At 40.8% G+C, this 22,755-nt stretch overlaps 1 protein-coding gene across 4 annotated transcripts in view; it reads left to right on the top strand.

The window, feature by feature from the left end:
- Window positions 1-22,755, top strand: part of PLCB1 (phospholipase C beta 1) — a 406,198-nt gene that overhangs the window by 306,311 nt on the left and 77,132 nt on the right. For all 4 annotated transcript variants that reach the window (XM_074817193.1, XM_074817194.1, XM_074817195.1 and 1 more), the window contains exons 15-23: window positions 5,172-5,242; window positions 5,853-5,949; window positions 9,780-9,864; window positions 10,953-11,077; window positions 12,096-12,250; window positions 14,002-14,166; window positions 16,048-16,147; window positions 18,427-18,531; window positions 19,292-19,401. In XM_074817193.1, coding sequence (XP_074673294.1) covers window positions 5,172-5,242; window positions 5,853-5,949; window positions 9,780-9,864; window positions 10,953-11,077; window positions 12,096-12,250; window positions 14,002-14,166; window positions 16,048-16,147; window positions 18,427-18,531; window positions 19,292-19,401 — 1,013 coding nt within the window. The remainder of the gene's footprint in view (window positions 1-5,171; window positions 5,243-5,852; window positions 5,950-9,779; window positions 9,865-10,952; window positions 11,078-12,095; window positions 12,251-14,001; window positions 14,167-16,047; window positions 16,148-18,426; window positions 18,532-19,291; window positions 19,402-22,755) is intronic.

Raw genomic sequence — 22,755 nt, forward strand, 5'->3', positions numbered from 1 at the left:
AGAGTTTTCGACTGTTGTGTTAAGAAACTTTGAAAAGGACATGCATTGGAGTACGCTTGGATTTCAGAGGAAGATTCATCCTGGTGTCAGGAGTGATTTAATACTGTTGTCTTGATTTGCTTTAGACAAATCCCAAGCAACAGAAAAATAAGTGTATGTTTGCCAACTGACTCCTTTCCAACACTTGAAATCAACCCTGAGTTCCTAACTCTACATTTTTGTTACCAGCACATAGTGAGAACCTAGTGGCAAAGTGGATGTCTTTTACTTTCTGAGTGCCTGATACTCATAGAGGGTGACAGCTTTGTCTTTCAGGAGCCTCTCTCTGAGCTTTTATAGGAAAAGATCTGGGCTGTGAATCTAGATGTTGATGCAAGGCAGGGGCGTCAGTCCCATAATAGGGTGTGTAATTTTACAAATTAACTGTGAATGTGGTGTCTATATTACCTATATAACAACCTCTGTTAACTGTAGATTGTGAAGATGAACACTTACAAATTAGAAAATGCTAGAACTGAGATTGCAAAATTGATGTGGTCACTTGGTTCATCTGTGAATGCTAAAATAAATTATTTGTAGTCCTTGTTCCTCCTCTAGGACCTATGTCTCTTTTGGAGAATGCAGTTAGTCAATATTTTTTCTCTCTGTCATTTAATACTTGATCCTAGATGTAGCATCCTCATCTTGCAGTGAATTTCTGTGGGAGTATCCAGGCTGCATATGAGCCCTTGACAAACAGCAGTGAATTTATCTGAACAATACCTGTGGGAAGTGAAGTAATATTAAGCCAATTTTATCTAAGGAGAGCCAAGTCTGAGAGAGTTTGAGAACAGTTTAGGGCCGACTGACAACGAACATCCAGGATCTGAGTTTTCAAGAATACTTTGAAATTTTAAATACTCAGAGCACAGCTCCAGAGATTTCAGCTACAGCTTACAGCTCTAAGTATGCAGCATTTTTGTAAATCAGAGGCCAGATTGCTGTCTGTGAACATTAAAAAAAAAAAATTATTCACCATTTTAAAAGACCGCTGTGGCAAGACCCAGTGAAGAGCATGGTTCCATGGGCTAGTGCTCAGCAGTCACCATGACACTCTTCTTTTCACTACCTCAGTCCTTATGTGCATCTCACTACTGACAACATGTAATGCTGGAACACTGCAGCCATTATACTCCTCTATACCCAGTACCAATTTCTTTCTGGAGCATGAGAAGAGTAATGCAGTTAGACTCACTAAAGGAAGCCTAATTCTTAACATTTCTTAACATGAAGTGTTTCGATACTCCAACCCTAATATAACCTTTACATTTAGCAAGTTGGGCATATTATTCAAATAACTCTATCACATTGTATAGTTCCTGTCAGAATTACTGCTGATCTCCAGGAGAAAGTTGTGCTGATTTAGCCTTCTTGAGATTTTAAATTAGTTTTTTCACAGCAGTGCAAAAAATATGGAGATGCGTACTTCAGTTGATAGCAAGCTTCACTGTGTCTTACACTGTTTGAGGTCAGATTTAAACCCAAATTAAACCACGCTTTTGATATGTTTATAAAACATACCATATAAAAGCTAGCTGGTGGTGATACAGTAGCAATAATTAAAAAAACAATTCTGAAATGAACTTTGCAGAAAGGCCTGCAAGATGTTCATGAAATTGATGTAAAAAGTAACTTCAGTAGGGAATAATATCTGTCAGTGGAAAAAGCTTTCCCTAAAGGTACAGCAAAGCTGGCAAAGCAGAAAAAGAATTTCTGAGATAACACTTGTGAAATAGATTGTAATTTTGGTAAACAAGCATCTTAGACCTGGCTGTTTTAGCACAATGAATGGAAGTAAATAAGCAAGATTTTCAAACAAGTTAGATTACACTGCAAAAAGAACAGTGGCAGTCCTACAGGTACATACGTTTTACCGAAAGCAGACCTATACTGAAAGTAGCCAAAACCTGCTAATTGAACAGTATTAAAATTTTCAGGCAAATCGTTAATTTTTCATTGATAGGATAACATTTTTGTCAGAGTAGTGGGTGCTGCAAAGAAAGAGTCACAGGAAGACAGAGAGACAGAGAGGGTAGAATTGGCTCCATCGTTTCATGATGACTAAATAGAAAACTGGATAAAAAGTTTTAGGCTCAGTGTATGTAAATGCATTGGTACATTGCTGCTGCATGCCAGCTAAGGCCATGGCCCCCTGCTACAAAGTAAAATGTTTTAGCAAACTGAATAACGTTCATTTTTTCCTTTTTAAAAATCAGCAAGTGCTGACGTACAGCCTGTGCATAAAACAAAAGGTGATTTCAACCCCCAAGATGCTGGTGGCTGCCTAAACGTTATAGAGCTAACAAGCTGCACCAGCAAGTACCACCTTCATAACCTGTTCTGGCTGTTATTTTAAAGGGGCCTGAGAAAGCAGATTACAAAATTTCTCTGAATTTCAAGCAATGTATAACCTTTCGTTTTATTAGGCTCTCAGTATCTGTCACGCTGCTGAGGCATGGTGAGAATGGGTAATATTTAGCACTCTGCTCTCTCAGCCCTTGGTAATAGGGATATGGCTTGTCATTCCCAGCTCTCCTCTCCTAACCATCTTCCATTCAGTATTAAGGTGTTGAAGCCCTCTACCCATCAGTTGGGATTCAGCCTCCTTTGTCAACTTGTTACCTTGCCCACTGAGCACTTTTATGCCTTCCCCATTCTGCCCCGCTTACTGGGGGCAGCTCCTTGAAAACATCCTTGAAACTGCCCCATTACTCCACTGAGGAATTTCCTGTGCTCTTCTGCCTACGAGCAGTTGACAGTATCTGCATTATAACTTACCTATTTTGGTAGAGAGCAACATCTTTTTATTTCTTGATATTCTTCTGTCTGCCTCTGTCCATGGGCAGACTCTTGTACTTGGAGGGCAAGACCTTGGAGCAGCGTGCTCTAGTTTCACTGTATTTGTGTGCCACATAGCATGCAGAGGTCCTGTCCTGAGCTGGGTTTGTAGTCCCATCTAAGTGCAAATAATTATGATGCCGTTATAGCTAGTCGTCCCTTAGACAAACTCACACATCTACACTGGACTTGACCTGCAGCAGAGCTGCAGATGCCAGCCCACGTGCATTATGATACACAGGGCCTGTGCCCTCCTGGGAAGGGTTGGGGCTGATCCCACCACCACTGTGCAGAGGTGAGCATGAAGGTGTCCACAGCACAGACATCTCCTCAGTCTGGCCAAGTCGTCCTCTGCTTATGTCCCAGCAGTGTAACAGGAAAAGAAGGTGGGGTGTGAGCATAGGACCATCCTGCTGGGTGAAAGGCAATGCAGATGTAGTCATACTTTTTAAAACACTTGCTAATTTTTATTCTGTGTTTGCAATCCTGTGTATTATTTGTCCTGGTTTTGCTGTCTGATGCAGAACTTGAAAATGAGATCCGATCTCCTTGGGAGTCTTCCTGTTAAATATTTTAAAATAAATGAATAATGTGTTGCATACTTTCCTCCCTGGACACTTCTAGCAAGAACAAGCTATCATCTACCTGGTATCTCAGCTGTGCAAGTTGGCTGAAATCTGCCCATGTCCCCCGTTTTGTGGGCTGTGCTGTTTTGCCAATCTGGTTAAACCAATTGAGAGCTTCCCATCCAAAGATTGTCACTGCGAATCCTGTGAGAGCGTGGCTGGCTCTTTGCAGTGTGTTGAGGTTCCCTGAGCCATCCCTTGAGCCTGTTGAGCAATCACGTTACTTTCTTCAGTGAAGCGTTCAGGAAGAAATGTGTTCGTGAATAAAAGCCTGACATTTCAACATCTGCATCTGGAAGGAAACGCAGCCTGGGTAGTCATCATTTGGTTGTGAAAGGAGCACTCATTATTTAAATCATATGTGCTCTCCATGTTCAGAAGGGGCCCACTGGGCATGATTCAAGTCCTGCTGGAACAAAGAGGAGTTTCTTTATTGACTCAGTGGACTTTGGATTAGACCCTAAATTGACAGGAGGAACTGAGACTGAATTACCATTCTCTGGAGAGTTTGGAAATGCTGCACGGTGGTTAGATTTTTGTGCTGCCAAAATAAAATTGCCGCTGCTGAAGAAAGCTGAAAGGTCTGTGGAATAAAATCTTTGGGGAGAGTTGCTAGTCTTACAGGTGTGGATAGGTGACTGCAGTATAAGTTAAACCTTCTTTTCCAGAGTCTTCTTAAGATGCACAGTGTATAGTTCATGGCAGCCAGACCCACTAAAGAGAAAGATAAGCCTGATATTCCTTAATGGTTTAATTTCTGGTGCAACCAAATCAAAATATTTTGGAGGCGAGGGGAGGCATTTGTTAATTAACAATAAAGAATCTGTGTCTTGCCCGTAGGAATTCGATGAGTACACCGCAATTGGGAGCAAGGCACTAGATGTGTTTTATGTGGTCCCATTTACTCCATCAGTGTGTTTTCAGGGAAAGGATGAGCCTTACGCATCTTCACATTATTTGATTTGCACTGCCCTCACCCGGTGCATCTGAGCTATGTCACCGGAGTCCCAACAGTGAGGCACACCAAAGCAAGCTGTGAAGGGAATTGATGTCCAGCTATTGCAGTTAGGCTCCTGTGCCAGATCCTCCCAGCTGCGCTACCTCAGTACGCGTACTGCGATACGTTCAGAACAGATGGATTTTGCTGAACAGCCCTTGATACCACCGCGTGTGAGGATCTCCTCAATTTTCAGGGGTGATTCCTTCACCACCGTGGTGTGCGCTTCCTGGCAGGGGTGAGGCGTTCACCCAAGGTCCTGCAGGGATCCTGAGGGAGTTTCAACTCATGTCTTCCCAAACCCCAGGGCTGTGCCTCAAGCATGGGAACATCTCTTCAGAGTAGTTTGTGATGCTATACCTGCGCACTGTGCACACTACGCACACCACAATGTTCTCTTCTCAGTGCTGATACCTAGCCCATGATTTCCAAACACTGAGCATCCAGCAGCTGCAAAGGCAGTTGTTGTTTGGTTGAGCAATAAGAACTTATCAATGCTGAAGATGGATGAATCCCTCGAGGCAGTGTATTTGATTTGTGCTGTGACAAAAAGCACATGTATAATTTAGTGTCCTTCAAGCAGTGCTACTTGCACACCTTTCTTGAATTTATCGCTGGTAATTATAACTATTGCTTCAGCCAGTAATTATCTTCTGCTTAAAACTTTTCAGGAGAAGCAGAGATTGAGAGCGATGATGATGATGACTATGATGATGACTGTAAAAAGTCGTCGATGGATGAAGTAAGGGTGTAGATATGTTTTATGGTGATGGGTCGGTTCCAGCAGTTGTGGGTTGGCTTGTGTTACCAGGAGTGGGACTACCATCTAGTGGAGAAAGGGAGGCAGAACACCGAGAAACATGCCACCAACTTTCTGAAGTTGGTTGTTAATCGGTTTGGAAGAGCATCTTTGCTTTGTTTATTTATATTTTCATTTACTGAAGAATAAGAATTAATAGCGCCACAGCTGATCCGTTGTAGACAACTGCTTGTGGTATATTTAGCATTGTTGGAAGAAAACCTTGACATCAAAAACGTAGAGCTATATTTATTATTTATCCACCTGTACTGATCAATGTGCTCAGCGCTATGCATGTGTAAAAGTAATGCAGTCCCTTCCCTAGGAGCCACGTAAAAAGAATGAATACAGCAGCAGTTTAATTAAACATTTAAATTTTATTGCAAATTTTCTTCTTAACTATGTGAAGCTCCCTATGTGAGGCATTGACCTCACTAAGTCAGGATCAAGGAAGGATACCACGGTTGATAGGAAACTGGGCTTTGGTGTTTGTGGCCTCTGATGAGCACCATGGAGGGATCAAAACTGCAGCATTTTCCCTTCTCTGTCTCAGGGTACTGCTGGAAGCGAGGCTATGGCCACGGAAGAGATGTCTAACCTGGTGAACTACATTCAGCCTGTGAAGTTTGAGTCATTTGAAGTGTCAAAAAGTAAGTAAGCTAAGCATGAGCAACATCTTACACTGGAAATTCCCTAGTAAGTGTTTGGAAGAAAGTTCTGGAGAAGTGCTACTTGGCTTCTTCTCAGTTAGGTACAGGCACCCGAACAGAAAATGTTCCCTTGGTATCCAGCCAAATAAATCTGTGTTTATTGTGAAACCTCTGTTAGTCTAAATATCAGACTTTATCAACAGTAAACAGGCTGCCATTTCAAAAACATTTTTGGAAGTGTTGTACTTCATTGTCTTTGTTGTTCATGACTGAAGAGTAACTTAAGCAGTTTGAGAAAGGTGGTCATAAATATTCCTACAGATTGAGCAAGTGCTTTGTATTTCGCCCCTGCTACTATTATAGAGGACTCAGGGTAAGCAGAGCCTCCCTTCCCCATATGCCTACTGACTCTTTCCTGCCTGTCTGTGTTGCATAGAAAAGGCCATCATTTCATCCCCCGCTGGCTTTTACAGAAGATGCCTTGCTAGGAGTGCACTCAGTGGCATCCTCAGTAAACACTGCAGCATCTTTTCCTTTCTTGGTGCAGAACCCCCCACTGTTTGCCTGCCCTTTTTCACTTTGTTTTGACAGGTTTCAATATGCTCTCAGAGCTTTTTAGTTAACGAAGTGTATAGCATTTTAATTTATTATGGATTTGTGGAGACCTTGGCAGAGGACAGGTACCTGGTGCCTAAGTCCCTATCTGTACACGAGATTTTGCATTTACTCATGATGAATAATAAACATGTAAGATGTTATCTACAATGTTCATTTGTATGTGAGTATTTGTACAGAAAAACACGCAAGCACTCACAAAATCATGCAGCTCCCTATAATAGTGTCCCTTTGGATGTTTATAATCTCCCCTAGCTCTAATGAGAGTTACAAGAACACAGTGGGAAGGAGATATTCCTTCTGGAAAGGAAGCCATGTGAATCTTAACAGGACAAGTTGGTGCAGCTGTTAAAAAATTGGCTTCTGTAGATTTCTTCTGTTCACATGCCCGTGCCTTTCCGAGTTTGGTCTTTTGTAAAGAGCTGCTGATGTCCAGATTTTTTTTTATTCTAAGTCTTGATGTCACCTTTGATCAATCATACTGTTTCTGTGAATTCCTAACGTTAAGGATTTAGTATTTCTGGTGTTTGTGTTGAAAATATCATTATGTGGTAAATGTGACCAGTTCGTTAAAGCAGCAGCCTTCTGTAGTAAATGTTGCTGGCTGGTAAAGCAGTGGGCACTATAGCATGACTTGTGGGTTCTGGTCTTAGTCCTGGCCTGGACTCAGTGCTCGACCTTCATTAAATTCAGCAAAGATGAGCTGAATAAAGAAGGATTGTTAGATGAGGCTTGGTTGTTTTAATTTGCTGCCTATCCAGTTGTTGCCCAGATTTTGTTTTTGTTCACCTGACTTCATTTCACTAAGTGTAGAGCTCCATACTTGTCTTGAATACAGTTTCATCATTTCAGTGTTGCAGCATTTTCCTAATTTAATATTTTCAAATAATAATTAATTCAGAATTTGTTTTGATTTGTGATCCTGGCCTCCATGGTGATAATAGTACCTCACTTCTTCTGTCATTCACACATTTTTAAAGTGCGTTTTCTGGTCTTGCATCCAACTTGTTAACAGAAATACTGAACAGCACTGGATCCGTAACAGTCCTCTGATTGCCCTCACTAGATATGTTCCCCCTCTCTGACAGCAAGTAGCTGTAACTGTATTTTTTCAAGTTTTTCAGACAGTTTTTCAGAGTTGTTTCTCCACTCCATAGTGACTTCCTCCCGATAAGGTGGGTGATAAGATAGCACAGTATAATGTATCACAAGAGAGGAGTGTCTCTCCTGCACAGTCTTTTTTCTTTAAAGGGCAAGTTTCTTAGTCCTCTCCAGATACTACAAGGAAATAATTGTTCTTATTTTAATTAGGAGTTTGATTAAGCCCTGGACATTTAGTAACCAAATCATTTAACAGCTACCAGTTCTGCTTTCCTACAGATGCTCTACTTTAAGATAAGGCTGAGAGATACAGTATATTACTACAACAAATTCTAGCACCTATATTCTAAGTAGAAAAAAACCACTATATATGTGTGTTGCTAGTGCTATCCCATTATAAGGTGGAAGGATGGAATAAGAATACTCTCAGTGCCTTTATAAGGAGCTGAGATGGAAGTGAGCTGGCTGGAACAGAGTCTGGAGAAAGAGAGGATATTGCTTGTTGGAAAGGAAGACGAGTGGTAGGAGAGCAGCCTCTAGGGAATGGCAGGAATCTTTTGCCATTAGGAGATAACAGCTATGAATAATGGCAGGAGCGTGGTGGTTGCTAATTAGAAATAGGGTCCACAATAAAATCAGAGTCCCAGCTGTCCTAGAGGAAGAGAATCACTTTTAGAACACCACGGTCATCCTCTGACACTTCAACATATACTGAAAATAGTTCGTAATTAGGAGCCTGGCAGTACATTTTCCTCTCACATTGGCCCAAACAATCTAGCTTCTCATTTCTTTGGATCTACTGCTTCCTTTTTGGCTTCCTATAAGGAAAGTGCCCACCTGTTTGTGTCCTGCTTCTCTCTGCAAGACAAGTGCTTTTGTACAGTTTTATCCCTCTCCTGCAGCTTCACAGTTTGACTTCAAGGAGCTGGCCAGGCTGGCCTCCTGGCCATCCCTGGATTACTGCAGCACAATTACTTCTGAAAACGGATGAGGGCAAGCCTTTTCTCTGCCTTGTTGTTTGCTTTCAATAAAGTGGTGAGGCTAGAGAGTTCATGTTTCAACACAGGCACTGTTTCCCTCATATTTAAAGAGAGCAGTGCTGACATACCTAATGGATGTGACCTCCCAGCACTGTGGCCCCTTCTAGGCCATCTACACAGCTGATTGTGATGAAATAGGAAGCTGTTGTTTTACAGGAATCCTTACCTTCTGTACAAAATTGTGAAGGAAAAACTACTGAAGTTAGAAGGGTCTTGCTTAGGCTTTCCGCTACAGCATGTTGCATGGGTACGTTGAAAGGCTGTGCACACATCAGGCAAAGGTGAGTAACGAATGATACACAAATTAGAGTTTAGTCCTACTGAGTTACAAGCTTAGGAGGAGCTTTTCACCACTGTCAGGTCAGAAAGTTTGACCAAATTAAAGAGGTCATAGAAGCTCTGTATTAGTTCAGGGTTAGGTCTGAAGACCTGCTGGGATGCAGGAGTGTACCTTCAGGCTTGATTAGATAGCAGTGTTTCCGCGGCTGTTTGAGACAGATGTGACCTTAGCCCGACATACTGAACATAACGAGAACTGCTGTAAGCACAGCTAGCACACTGCTTAGTTTAATCTGATACGGACATTAGTTATTATAGCTTCAAATTGCCTCCAAGCCCTTGCATCTGTCTGCAAAGACAATCTAGAGATCCAGCAGGGCCTTCTGTGTTCCCCACAAAAGCTGCTACAATACCTCTGCATCTGTGAGCCTTGGGCTCTACCTCTCAAATTTATCAACAAAGTATTTTGCAAGCAAGCCTGAGAGATCTCTGCCCCTGCACTGACTTTCTGTTGCCTGGAGCTGGTCCGGTAGCAATCTCGGGCGGTACCAAGGCCCTTAATTTGGACGGTGCTAACGTGAGTTCAGATGGAGCTCTTGAGTATGTGCAGAGTGAGCTTACTGCTGTCAGCAAACGCTTGTGTATGTAAATTCTTTGAGATCAAGGTGAAATGAGCTGGTGAACAGTGGATGGGTTAAGGGGACCAAGACTAAACCAGTTGTTTGCAGCTCATGTATTATATGTGATTCCATGCTCTAATGCGTCACTGTTTTTATTTCCCCTTTAAACTTTCAGAACGCAACAAAAGTTTTGAAATGTCTTCCTTTGTGGAAACCAAAGGGCTTGAGCAACTTACGAAGTCTCCTGTGGAATTTGTGGAGTATCCTTGACTTTCAGAAAGCTGCTTTCTTAGCCTTTCTATATCTGAGATCTGTTACAGGGCTTTATTGAAATTTAGAGACAGGAGCTGGGGAAATAGGGAACCCAAATGAAATTTGTAGATTTGCCTGTCTTCCTAGATGAATTAATTGGCCTGAGTTCTGATGAGCTAATTTAAAAGCTGGCATGAGTCCTTGTGCTGTGGGCTAGGACTAGAGGGAATAGCCATAAACTACATATCGGAGACCTGATACTTAGTATTCTCATTGTTAAATTTATCATCCTATATGAGGTGGTACGAGTTATGGTGAGCAAATTGTCAAAATGTGGCTGACTTGGTTTTTTGCAAAGTCATATAAGAAAGCTTGTTTTCCCATCGTACCTCTAGTTCTAAGAGCGCTGAGCTGTTTTATTGCCATGCAATTCTCTTTTTTTTTTTAACAACTTTTAAAGAAAAGCTAAGGAGCGTTCTGTTTAGACCTTTTGATGTTTCTCAGTATCTCTCATCATGGCTGCAGTTAAGAATGAATGGTCAAGATAAAATAGTGCCTCAACAAAGATTAATGGAAAGCTACTTTCACAGATAACCTGCAGCATGTTCTCATCTCTGAGATTTGTAGACTCAACTGTAAGAAGTGCACACTCATCATTTCTGTCTGTATGTAGAGGCCAATTCTAATGCTTGGTCCAGAAGAGCACTTCTTAACTGAGCACCTCTCTCCACTCCAGAGAAAGATTCACTGTTTACAGCTAATTGGCCTCCATAAAGGCAATCTTAGGAAAATCCCAAATTAGTAACCGTAATGATAAATGGAATATTATGAATGCTGTCTTTTTTATGCATATGCCTGTGCTATTTCCTTGCTTATTCCGAGTACTCTGTACAGAAACAAACAGCACCTTTAATTACCCTGTATTTATCATATCTCCTCCAAAATTGTGGACCTCTGGAACCATTATGGTTGCAGAAATCCAATAAGGAACCCACTGCTATTCTGTAAAGAATACCTGCATTTAAATATTGCAGTTGCACCTCTCTGCAAAGTGATTTTTGCCACACGTACTCTATCTTAACTACTCACCATTTAGATACAACAAAATGCAGCTAAGCCGAATTTACCCAAAGGGAACACGTGTAGATTCTTCGAACTACATGCCACAAGTCTTTTGGAACGCCGGCTGCCAAATGGTTGCTCTTAACTTCCAAACTGTAGGTAAGTTATACTGGTCTCTGGGTTGTGTAAGCTGTACATTTCCACTTCTCTGATACCATTTCTGATTCATAGGTAGGAGAGGCTTTATGCATCAGAAGACGTCTAGTGATTGAATGATACTACAGAGCTGTTAATTAAGATTTTTAACATGGGGTTTTTGTTGTGGTTTTTTTTTTAGCTTGGAATATTCGTAATTACCATGCTGTAGCTAGTATAATATGCATACATAATACCCTCCATATTGTCATCATTTGTAAGTGGTTACCGTTGAGCAGCATTTCAGATCTGGCAGGGTTTTTTGTCCTGTGTCTTCCAAGATCTCATTATCTCAAGACATAAGGGAGTTAAATAGCAAATTCCACTTTAAAAGTGAGTTCTTAAGAAACAAAGACATTTGGGCAGCTAGATGCACGAGTCACTTTTGAAATAGAATGAGTTGTTTTCCAAGGCTATGTCTGCTCTGAGACATACAAATATTCCCATCTACTGCATCCCAGGACATATCCTGGCCACGTTCTGTCTGTGGGCACGTGGTGCCATGGTATCATTCCCTTCCTCCTTTCCAGTTGTGCCCGTGTACGCACCACCTTTCTGTGGAAAACAAAACCCCACACAGGCAGAGTAAGGAAAACCTCTTTCACACAGTTTCAACCAAGTATCAGACAGCCATTGCCTGATGTTAGAAGGGGTTAGAAACATAAGTACTCTGCTGGATTTGACACAATAGTACAATCAGTACAACACTGAGGGATTGAAAACCTAAGTGTCAAGGCTTCTTTTAAAATTTGGAAATGTTATCTGTTGAGTAGTCTCCGAAAGATGTCTTACAGATGTCTTTTCCTTGTCAAAAGAATCTAAGAGGGTGTCTGCAATCACAGCTGAAGCCTCTAAAGCAAGTGTGCCATATATAGCTGTTTACATTACAGTTTGAAATTACAGTAATTGTTATTATTTTATTGATTTTTAAAATTGTTATCTATCCAGAACATAATTCTTACCAATATTTTCTAACACCTAGATTTGTCTATGCAAATAAACATGGGAATGTACGAGTACAATGGCAAAAGTGGATACAGGTTAAAGCCAGAATTCATGAGAAGACCAGACAAACACTTTGATCCATTTACTGAGAGTATAGTGGATGGAATAGTAGCTAACACCTTGTCCGTCAAGGTACGTACGCGGCTGGTGAAAACGCTCTCATGACAATGTCAGAGCATAGATACATTTCTGTTGTGCGGTGGCCTAGCAAATGACTATACTAAGTCAAGAAAAGAAGATGGATTTCATTTCATGGAGTGACATTTAATTTTTAAATTCTGCCTCACATTTCGTATTGTAAGATAAATAAATATATTCTTATTGTATGTATTCTTTTCCATAGAAGTAATTGGGAAGTGAATGGATTTAAGAGTAGTTTGAATGTATTTTTTTAGTGACAAAGGGCTGAATTTAAAACATGCTGTTATGAAGTGGTAGGTTGGACTGGAATAGCTAGAACACCACACTGTTTAGCACAAATAAATTTTCTGGTTCCCTGTAAGTTCTCCAGCAGAACTCTGGAACCATAAATGTCAGCTGCAATTCATTGCCAAGTTGCTTTTCTTCATTCCTTTTTAAGGACCTCTAATGAAGTTCATGGACTGCCAGGAATCTGCAAATTGAGATCTACTTCTATAAAGGTTTAGAGCGATAAATTGCATTGGCTATGACAAGATCACAAATTTATACTTAGTATATCTCTAGTTATAAAAACATAAACTTTCTGAAATCTTGTTATTCCTTTTATGGACTCATCCATTACAACAGCATCTGTATTATAGAGTCCACCTGCAAAATATCCTCCTGTTTTCGTTGAGGGAAAACAAGTATTTCCTCTCAGGCTACAGACACAAGCGTAGCAGAGCAGTGCTGGGAGGGATATGAATAAAGTAGTAATCTGATGACATGCATGATAAAAAAAGATGTGCGGGAATGACCTTTTGTGGTGACCTGTAATCATGGAAGCTTTCAGTTCCTCTTGTGGCTTTAGAGGCACTTTCTTCTGCAATTTTAGTAAATGGAGGTGGAAGTCATTCAATAGCTATTAGGAGATTCACAGCATTTTTAACAGGAATGAGCATCCAGGAGTCGTCAGACAGCTGTCAGAAGTCAGCTGCTTCTGCCTGCTTGGTGAAGACTCTGCTGGTTATAATGTCAATGCCCAGGCAAGATACGGCTGAGAACAGATTAAGATTTGCTTTAGGCAAGCCTCAATTTGTTAAGGTACAGTGACACTGCTACATATTCCTGTGCCTCTTCAGTTTTCTGAAGTAATTTAAGACCTTTCTTTAACTTTTAAAAGGTAAGAGATGTGTTTCCTGTTAAAAATAAGAGCTAGAAAAGACCAGCTATTTTATAGTTGTTTAGTTTTCGTAGTGAAAGTCCTCACCCTCTGCGAAGAGCCTTTATTAGAATATTAAGTTTTTAGCTTGTTTTCTCCCTCGCAATTAAAAGTGTATGTAGTTTCTCTGCTGTTTATACCTCTTTTCTTCCAGCATGTTTTGAACCTGTGTTGAAACTGGATAGAAATTAGAGTTCTCAAAGATACCGTGTCGTGGAAACAGGCAGCCAGACTGAGGATGAGATCCAAACGAGTATTCCTGCTGAGGGAAGGGCAGCAGCATGATCTCAAACACATTATCGCTCATAGGGGAATTCAGGACCACAGGGTCACAGGAAACCAGGCCTCATAAGTTGTTTCTCTGTGTCTGCAATATTAAACAGTGGGGTTTTTTTGTTTATTGTGGCTTGCGTTTTGTTTTGGTTTTCTTTTAAACGCATACTATCTGATCATTAATGAGAATTATCCATCTGCATTTCAGCCCCTCATTTCCTAATCCACCAAAGCGGTCTCTAGTGATCCTCCTTTGTTTTGGTTTTAGATAATTTCAGGTCAGTTTCTTTCTGATAAAAAAGTCGGTACCTACGTAGAAGTCGACATGTTCGGCCTGCCTGTGGATACAAGAAGAAAAGCTTTGAAGACAAAGACTTCTCAAGGCAATGCAGTTAATCCTGTCTGGGAAGAGGAAACCATAGTTTTCAAGAAGGTCTGTGTAACACTTGCTTCCCAACCATTCATTGTGCTTGTTTTATCACTGTCCAGCGGGGTAATTCTGTGTTTTACTAAAACTTTGCATTTGTTAGAAAGAAGAAAAAGAGATTCTGAATAGTTATTTCTTGAACTCTTTATTGCTAACCACTTTTGGTGTATTTTTACTACTCTCGTCATGCCAGCTCTGACTAAAATAAATGAGTTTAAAGTCTCCTTGATTGTTTCTCTGACAGCTGGAAGCAGCAGACATGTTGATAGATTTACCGTGCCGTGCTATGAACGAGCAAGCCCGGATCCCAGCAGCAGTTTAGCTGAATTACCATGGCGTTTTGCCTCGGCTGAACAGCCCTCCCGTTAACCTGCGAGCAAGACAGTGTGAATACAGCTATAACAATCTGGCTGTCCAAGCTAGCACATTCAAAGGAATCTGTTCTCTGCGTAGCACTAGATTGTGCTATATAAATACAGCCTAGGTGATGAAACCACTTAAATCCCATCCACTTGAAATGAGATGTAAGCTCCTGAGTTACTCATGCAATTTGAACAATATTACTCAGACTCAATTCTCTAAACTTTGAGAGAGCAAAAAATACTGAGGATGTTTTAGGATTGTGCAACACGAATGTCTCACTGTGCTTCGCAGCATACTTGCAGCCAGTTTTTTAACAGAATCTCTGGGTTTTTCTTATTGGACACTGTGGCTAAGTGAATCCTGAGTCCAGGTGTTTGTAAAGCAATTTCTTTCGTATTTCTCTCAGCAAATGTAGTTGGCAGGGATGTTTATACAATTGGTACTTGCAGCCCTGCTTTCTAGGGAGTTACAGCCCTTTTCCCTGAATATTTGGCCTTCTGAATGACTTTCCTTTGGCAGCCTGCCAGAGCTTAAGTTTGGAAACATCACTAGCATTTTTGTTCTGTAATGAACTTCTAATTAGTGTACTTCATTTCTCTATTTAGTTAACGATTGTGCCTGACTGCCTGTGTGCTCAGAGAAGCATAGATTACTATTTTTAGTAATGTTGAAAATAAATTAGAGAATCTCTTAGTTTTGGATTGTTGCCTTTTTTATTTTTCTTTCGTTGTCTACATAAATTTTAACATATGCTCTGGAAAAATGCATATCAAAAATACATGTATGTGTATTTGCATTAAGCAAGAAAATGAGATGTATTATGCTACACTTTTTTTTTTTAAGTAATATTAAAGTTTCCTATCTTAGTAGGGTAGTTTAGTAACCTTTTCCAATTTCTTGTTTTCTTTTTTCGCTGTTTGGCCTTGTTTCTTATGTAGTGCCAGGAAAGCATCCAATGCTAGTAAACATCCTGCCTGATTATACCTTTTTAGCACAGCCAGTGAGTATGCCACAGCACTGGAAAATTCTACTGGGGTTGACATGGTTCACATAATTCATACATTCACGCTCTGCAAAACAGGTTGAGTTGCTTGTTGGGTTTTCAACAGTAATATGCCTATCAGTGCCTTTTCTTAGAAGTAAGTAATCCCGCTGGCACAAACACAAAGGAAAAAAAACATGTAGGGCTGTGAGCAATAAGCAGAAAATAGAGCAGCATTCAAGTGCGATAGGAGTTGAGCTGTTATAGTCTCTTGTATCATACTGAAAATACTGAAATTGCTGGGTTCAACATACTGTGCACACGTCCCACCTCAAGTTTCTTGATTGAAAACTGTTCCTGTAAGAGTTATTTCAACACACAGGTGTATACACCCTGACCTCTTATCTGGTAAAACCTTCCTATGGATGTGTAGATGTTACTGTCTGCTAGACTGAACTTTCTGTCTGCTGTATAGCCTATGTCTGGAAGGAGCCGTTTCATTCAGAGCGAGAAGTTAATAATGCAACAATACTGCCTTCTAGGTCGTTTTACCTTCCCTGGCATGTTTGAGGCTAGCAGTGTATGAAGAAGGAGGGAAGTTTATTGGTCATCGGATATTGCCAGTCTCAGCAATTCGACCAGGTAAGCTTTGTTCTCCATTGAGACAGACATTGTGTAGTGAAAAGAAGCAGCAAGGCAGAATCCCAGTGCTGTAAATCAGCAGCCAGTCTGCAGGTTTATAGCAACTGGGGATTTGAATAATCTCTCTCAACTTTGAACCATATTTCACCAGAAATTTAAATTTGTAATGAACCAGGAAAACCAATAGAATTAAGCATTAGAGTGGTGGTTGGCACTTACTGGTCTCCAATAGATCAACTGCATGTTCACAGTTCTATGCTAAAAAGTGCAATTGTACGCTTTTAAGAGGAAAGAGGACAGCAACGGTCAATTTTGATGTCATCTTTGTGAGAATGGGAGTGTGCTGGGAATGAAAGCAAAATATGCTCCTCTAACTTAATTTTTACATGCATGCAAGGACTGACCTATATGCAAGCTATTGTATCTCTGCAAAACCTTTAAATCAACCCAAAATGACTTTCATCTTTATTGCTGAAAATTAAAAAAAAAAAAAAAAAAAAAAAAAGAAATCGTTACTGGTCTCTTCCAAATCATATAATTATTTCTTTTATAATTAGTGGCCACTTAACTGAAAATTGTCTTGTGTGACAACTCAGCCCTAATTTTCCAGGCCAGAGACTTGTTAGAGATGATGTTTCAGAAAGATGCGGTGACATTGGCATTCTGAGCCAGAGAGAAGTGTCCGACTTCAACACCAGCTTTGCCAGCGAGGGGAGGGGAGGAAACTAAATTAGGGCAAGCATATGGGCCATAAACATTCCAGCTTCACTCCCAATGGAAAGGGAAGAATATCTGTGTCTGCCCTGTACCTTATCTAGCCAGTCCCAGCAGTAACTCACATGTCCCTGTATCTTCTTCCTGGAGACCTGATCTCAGGGAATGTATAAATCAGTCTCTTCTCTCGCCACTGGTGTTGTCAGGGCTCTTCTAAGAAGAGCTCCAAGTGGTTTTGTCTTAGCTCGTGTGGGTCACATGGCCTCTCTGCAAGCACAAACAGGCTAGCCACAGGAGGTGGCTGCTGGGCATGTCGGTGCCCCAGGACTTCCTCACCAGTTGTCACTTCTCTTTCCCTTTTTCCCTTTTCTCTACCCTGCTCTTGGCCGTGCATCCCTGGCCATTCTGTTGTACCAGCTCTACCAATCTCCACACCTTTCTTGAGCCAGCTCAGCTTATCAGTCCAGCAGAAAATTCTTAATGGATATAATTGCCTCATGGAAGACCTGCCAAGCTCCAGAGGAAGATAGGTGATTGGAGAGGAGAAGGGGGATTGTGAAGGATTTCCCTCTTCTGGTGGAAGCGAGCTCTTACCAGGGCCTTAGAAGAACAGCTTCAGCCATGGTGCGGGAGGCACCAGTTTGTGAGGCAGAGGATGCAGCTTTGCAGCACTCCAATGCTCTAAGAGTTTGCTGGGTCTGGAAGTCCTTTCCTCCCATTCCTACCTGTGCACTTCCATCACTGTCTTTAAACTGGCATTAATACGTCTGACCTTATGGTGAGACATTTTGGGGAGCTAAATTGGCGGAAAACTCTTCACAGTTTCTGAAGTTTGCTTTTTCCGGAGTTTAACTTGCTGAACTGCCTATCTGTAAAGTCAGAAAAGTGTCAGTAAACAAGAGGAAGAGCAGGAGATGGTGGTAGGTAACTGGGAGAAAGGGTTGGGGGCTGCCCCATCTGTGGTGCTTCGCCATTAACTTGGCTAAGCTGCACTGTAATGTGTGCCCTCACTCTTACAAGACAGACAGCTTTCAAAACAGGCTGAAAATACTCTTTTTTCAGATATATTTCTAAGGTTGGTCACATGATGGGATTCATACACACATGCACTTTATAGACATAGTGCCATATTGTTTTTTAAATTAGATACTGTGCTGTGGGTGGACTATTACATTTCAGTTTTAATTGACTGTTCACATTCCTGAGTACTACAAGGGTCACTTTTGAAAATTAAGTAAGATCAACGAAACTATAAAAAAATCCAGCCAAAGGTAATAAAATGGAATGTATCAAAAATTCTATAAATGACAATTTTTAACATTATTCACTGACGTAAAAATAAAGGGAAAATACTATTTTAAACTGCAGTGTCACGTGCCTTTCTAACAGTCCCTTGTCTGTGTACTTATCTCTGAAACCCTTCAGGTAAATCTTTCCCTACCAGAGGTCCCTGGGGTTGCTGGCTCAATTGGAGCCACACTATAAATAACAAATGATAACACAATTACAGTGGAAATGCCTGTGGAAGAGTTTATGCTCTGAACTGGTTGTTTCTTATTTTGCAGGCTATCACTACATCTGTTTGAGGAATGAGAGGAACCAACCTTTGACACTGCCAGCTCTCTTTGTGTACATAGAAGTCAAAGACTATGTACCTGATACTTACGCAGGTAATTCTGTGACATTTTCCTACTGGGAAATATAAAGGTTAATTAAAACACAAAGTGAGTGTGGTGTAGATGACTTGCCACATTGAGATAACAGTCCTGTGAACAAATCTTTGCATCTGGTAGATCATGATGTCTCATCACTCATACAAGATGGCTTGATTTACAGCGGCCTGCCTGAGGTTTAGGATTAAGGCCAACTCTTTTATTTTCAGCAGACCTTGTGTGACTCTAAGGAGGAAATACCCCAGGCGTTTACCATTGAAACACAAATGAAACTTTGCTTACATGACACAGTAGTATAGTATGCAATTGTTTCCTAAGCGGAGGAAAGTGCTGTGCTTAATGTAAAGCATGGAATCAGCTCTAAACAAGGATAGGTTTAAAGACCATACTGTGCATCGGCAGTGAAAAACAGTATTCTGTATAGCTATTTTTTTAAAAAACAGGATTTTTACTAATGCTCCTCTGTGCCTCATGTGAAGCAGGATCCTAGCTGGCTGATGCTGCAAGCTTTGAAAATCCAGCATAAAACGCTGCGCAGAAAATTCACATCCACGAGACCCAAGCACAGGCTCAAAGAGGGTTTGCGTTAGAGTATTTGTGCATGATGGTGTACTCCCCTCTGCTGTTGTTTCTAGGACCTAGGAGTACCTATCAGCAGCAGACCTGTATGAAAAATACGGTCTCATTCTTAAAACCTGAGGAGCACTGGAACCATAACATAAGAGTTTTGAAACTGAAGTATTTGCGTTCTTTCTAGACGTGATCGAGGCCTTATCCAATCCAATCAGATATGTAAACTTGATGGAGCAGAGAGCTAAGCAACTGGCCGCACTGACTCTGGAAGATGAAGAAGAGGTAAAGAAAGAGGTAAGGGAGGTTTCAGAGTCTCTGCAAATTATGTTACAGTTTTTAAAAGCATCTACTTTGCTTAGAAAAACAAATATTGGAAGTCCCTGGGAATTGTATCTGTTGACTACTTGAACATCTGTAAACATCTTACCTAGAATGAGACCAGGGTCCATTACAGCCGAGAAGCATGGCACTGTGTGTGGTTTCACTGAAGGCAGTACGTTGTGCACGTAGCAAGATGGTGTTCAGAGCCAAAGAGGCACCAAAAGCTGTCATGTGTATGCTGATTTGCAACTTTGTAATGTAGTAAATGACATATTTGTAAGTCACAGCCTATTGTTTTCCAGTGTGGTGCTGAAGTTTCCTTTACAAAAAAAGACAACTCTGTCAGTAGCTTTTCCTGAAAATACCACAGATTTTCCAGAATTTCAGACTCTGTTTCTGGAGAGGTTATTCTGTTCAGAAACATCTGTGTACCTCAGATTATGATGTCTCTATACGTTCTCCATGAGCAAACGTGCCCTAGAGACCCAGTATAATCATACAATAATTTGGATGGGAAGGGGCCTCTGGAGGTCAACTGATCCAACCCTTCATAGATCTTACAAAGAGAAGAGGGAGGAGACCATAGAGTAAATAAATGTTCAGGCCTATTCTAGTTTAGCTGAAACCTGTGGGAGCCACATTTTCAGTTTTTAGGTATCTCTTTGGGTTTATGTGGTTACCTATGGACTAACCTGTAAACACTGTTTTTCTGTATAATTGGAGGTGTTGTGCATACGAATGCATAGATGTTAGATTTTGAGCATAATTGAGAGTACTGGCAGTCCAGCTTTAGTTTCTGATCAACTCTATGCACATTCAAACATTCAGTCTCTCTGTTCCAGACATTGTCATTGGGACGTCTTCTAGCAGTGTTTGAACATATCCACCTTGTCTTTTAAAGATTGCTTGTGTCAGATGTGAGGCACATCATGTGAATCAAAAGCCACTCGGTACAGGTCTGCAGTGAAGATGGAGAAATGCTTCGTAATCCTAAACTGCCCTCAGCTCTGGTGCCTGTCTTCTTCAATTCTCAGATGTGCAAAGCCTCATTGAACTAGATTTTGTAACCAAGAATACATTCCCAAAGCAGACCAGATGAGTGAAAGTCATTACAATTCAGTGGCCACAATTTACTCTTTGTGCAGTGTCACAAGTTCGTCTGAATGAGGACACTGTGAAATGCTCAATAGTATCTTAGACATTTATCTAGGACACTCTACACATGAGATTCTATTTTAATAGAAAAGTCTTTTTATAACATAATCCTTTAAATACCTTAGAGGTCATTTTTACTTTTGAAAAAGTACAGATTTTCCCAATCCGTACAGGCTTATTTGTCAGTTAGAAAAATTCTGTCACAGAGTGTCTTCTAAAGCAAATGGGAACAAGGAAAGATGAATTATAGTGCTCAGGTAGTGCTACCTTCTGTCAAGGAGCTTGAAAGCTCATAGGATAAAGGAGCTTGTTTTGGAGTAGCAGAGAAATATTTTTTAAAAGAAAACCGTAATGATTGTAGTGGTGCGTTTGCTAAAAATGTATAACCGTTCAGTTAGACACAGTGGCAAGGGACAGGTACAAAATTACCACTTTAAGTGGCAATCTAAATACACCATTGTTACCTTCTATTTATAAACGCCCATTCTGGGTAAGATATTTGACAGCTGGGCTGTACCTGGAAATCTTGAATTGCCTGATGATGTTATGTGATGTTAACGTTTTCTTCATCAGTCACCCGGACTTTTGTTCACTTACATTGGCCCACGAGAATCGCATCGGTTAACAATTGCAAGTACGTTTGCTGGCAACATAGCTAAATAAACCCAAGTATGTTTGGCAGAAATGTACACATAAGTGCACCTGGATTCAATTTTCCTATGGACAGTTTCAAATTTACGCACTATAAATATTTGTATGCGAAGCTGTGCTGTCTCCCAGCACAGATTCCACCTCCCCACACCTCTTTCCCTCCCCTCACACACATTTATCTATCTGAACTGAGCTCTTGCAGCTGCCACAGGAAAACTGAGAGGTTTTTTCTTTGCTACCTAGAGTTCAAACTGCATCTCTGTAAGAAGTTCCGCCGTCTTCTTGCAAAACAGTAGTCAGATAAGCTACCTAATAGTGAATTGTTTTGAACAAATAAACTAGCCTTCTTCAGGCTTCAAATTACACTGCCTGTTAACTATCAGTGTAACAACATAAACGAAGAATGCTGAAGAACTGACAAAATTTACAGCACCTTTTCTGTATCTATTTGCAATGTTCCTGTCATGAGGATAACATGTATTCCTACCTTTAGCTTTCTGGTCAGTTCTTGCTTTCCAGCCTGGCCTTAGAAGAGCTATTCCTGCAGAATGAAAGCATAGTAATACCTGCAGTGTGGGTTTCACACCTTGAACTGTACTTACCTGAATACATTGTAAATTTTTAGGAGCATACATGTAGTGAAGGTTGCCTTCTCTTCCCCTGCCTGGTGTCCTTTACAGACAGGAGGAATAAACCATAGAAATTTGCAGAGAGTTCCTTGGGATGAATTAATCCCAGCCTCAAGCGGATTAATGTGACTAGTTGTTACATTTTCATCCCCACAGTCATGGGACCCAAACCGTGTAGGGGTCCAGGGAAAGGTAGCCAGAGTGAAATGTGTTTTGGCTGTGCCTGCTGGTGTACTGTCCCTGGGGCTGCACGTTAATTCCCACTGCAGAGTGCGGGAGTCAGGAAGCCTCGATGGCTCATTAATGTGTCTGGCATGGAAGCAGCAGAGCGTCTGACCTGTTGTTTCTACCCATAAAACAATGTTGAAATGGAAACTGTTGTTTTGCGTGCCTGGATATAAATCAAATGAATCCAGTTGGCTTCTTTGGTTAAATGAAACGATTTTGATAGGGAAAGTAAACGAAAACATCTCTAGGGGAACAGCTGCACTTAGCATATCTGATGCCACTATTTAAAATGAAAATTCAGGCATAATTTTGCAAATAATGATCACACCAAGTTACAATAATGGAAATTAACTTGATCTGACACTTCCTGTAGGGAGACCTTGCTTACACTTGCTTATGCTTTGCCAAGGAGGATAGAGGCAAACTGACTTAAGAACTGTCCACCTAGTCTAACAGTGCAGTACAGAGGAGATCTCCCAACCCCAAGACATTGCAGCTCCTTTTCTCTATTGAAATAAAAATAGACCATATAGATACGCACCTGTAAGGGTATATATTATCTTTCTACTTAGTAGATACACTGTCCTGCAAAAGACAGGGCAACATGTGGACTATAAGCCATTTTCTGTGAATATTAAAACTATAAATTGTAAGGCTGAATTAC

This window comes from Strix aluco, chromosome 3 (assembly GCF_031877795.1).
Source record: "Strix aluco isolate bStrAlu1 chromosome 3, bStrAlu1.hap1, whole genome shotgun sequence".
Classification (NCBI taxonomy): domain Eukaryota; kingdom Metazoa; phylum Chordata; class Aves; order Strigiformes; family Strigidae; genus Strix; species Strix aluco.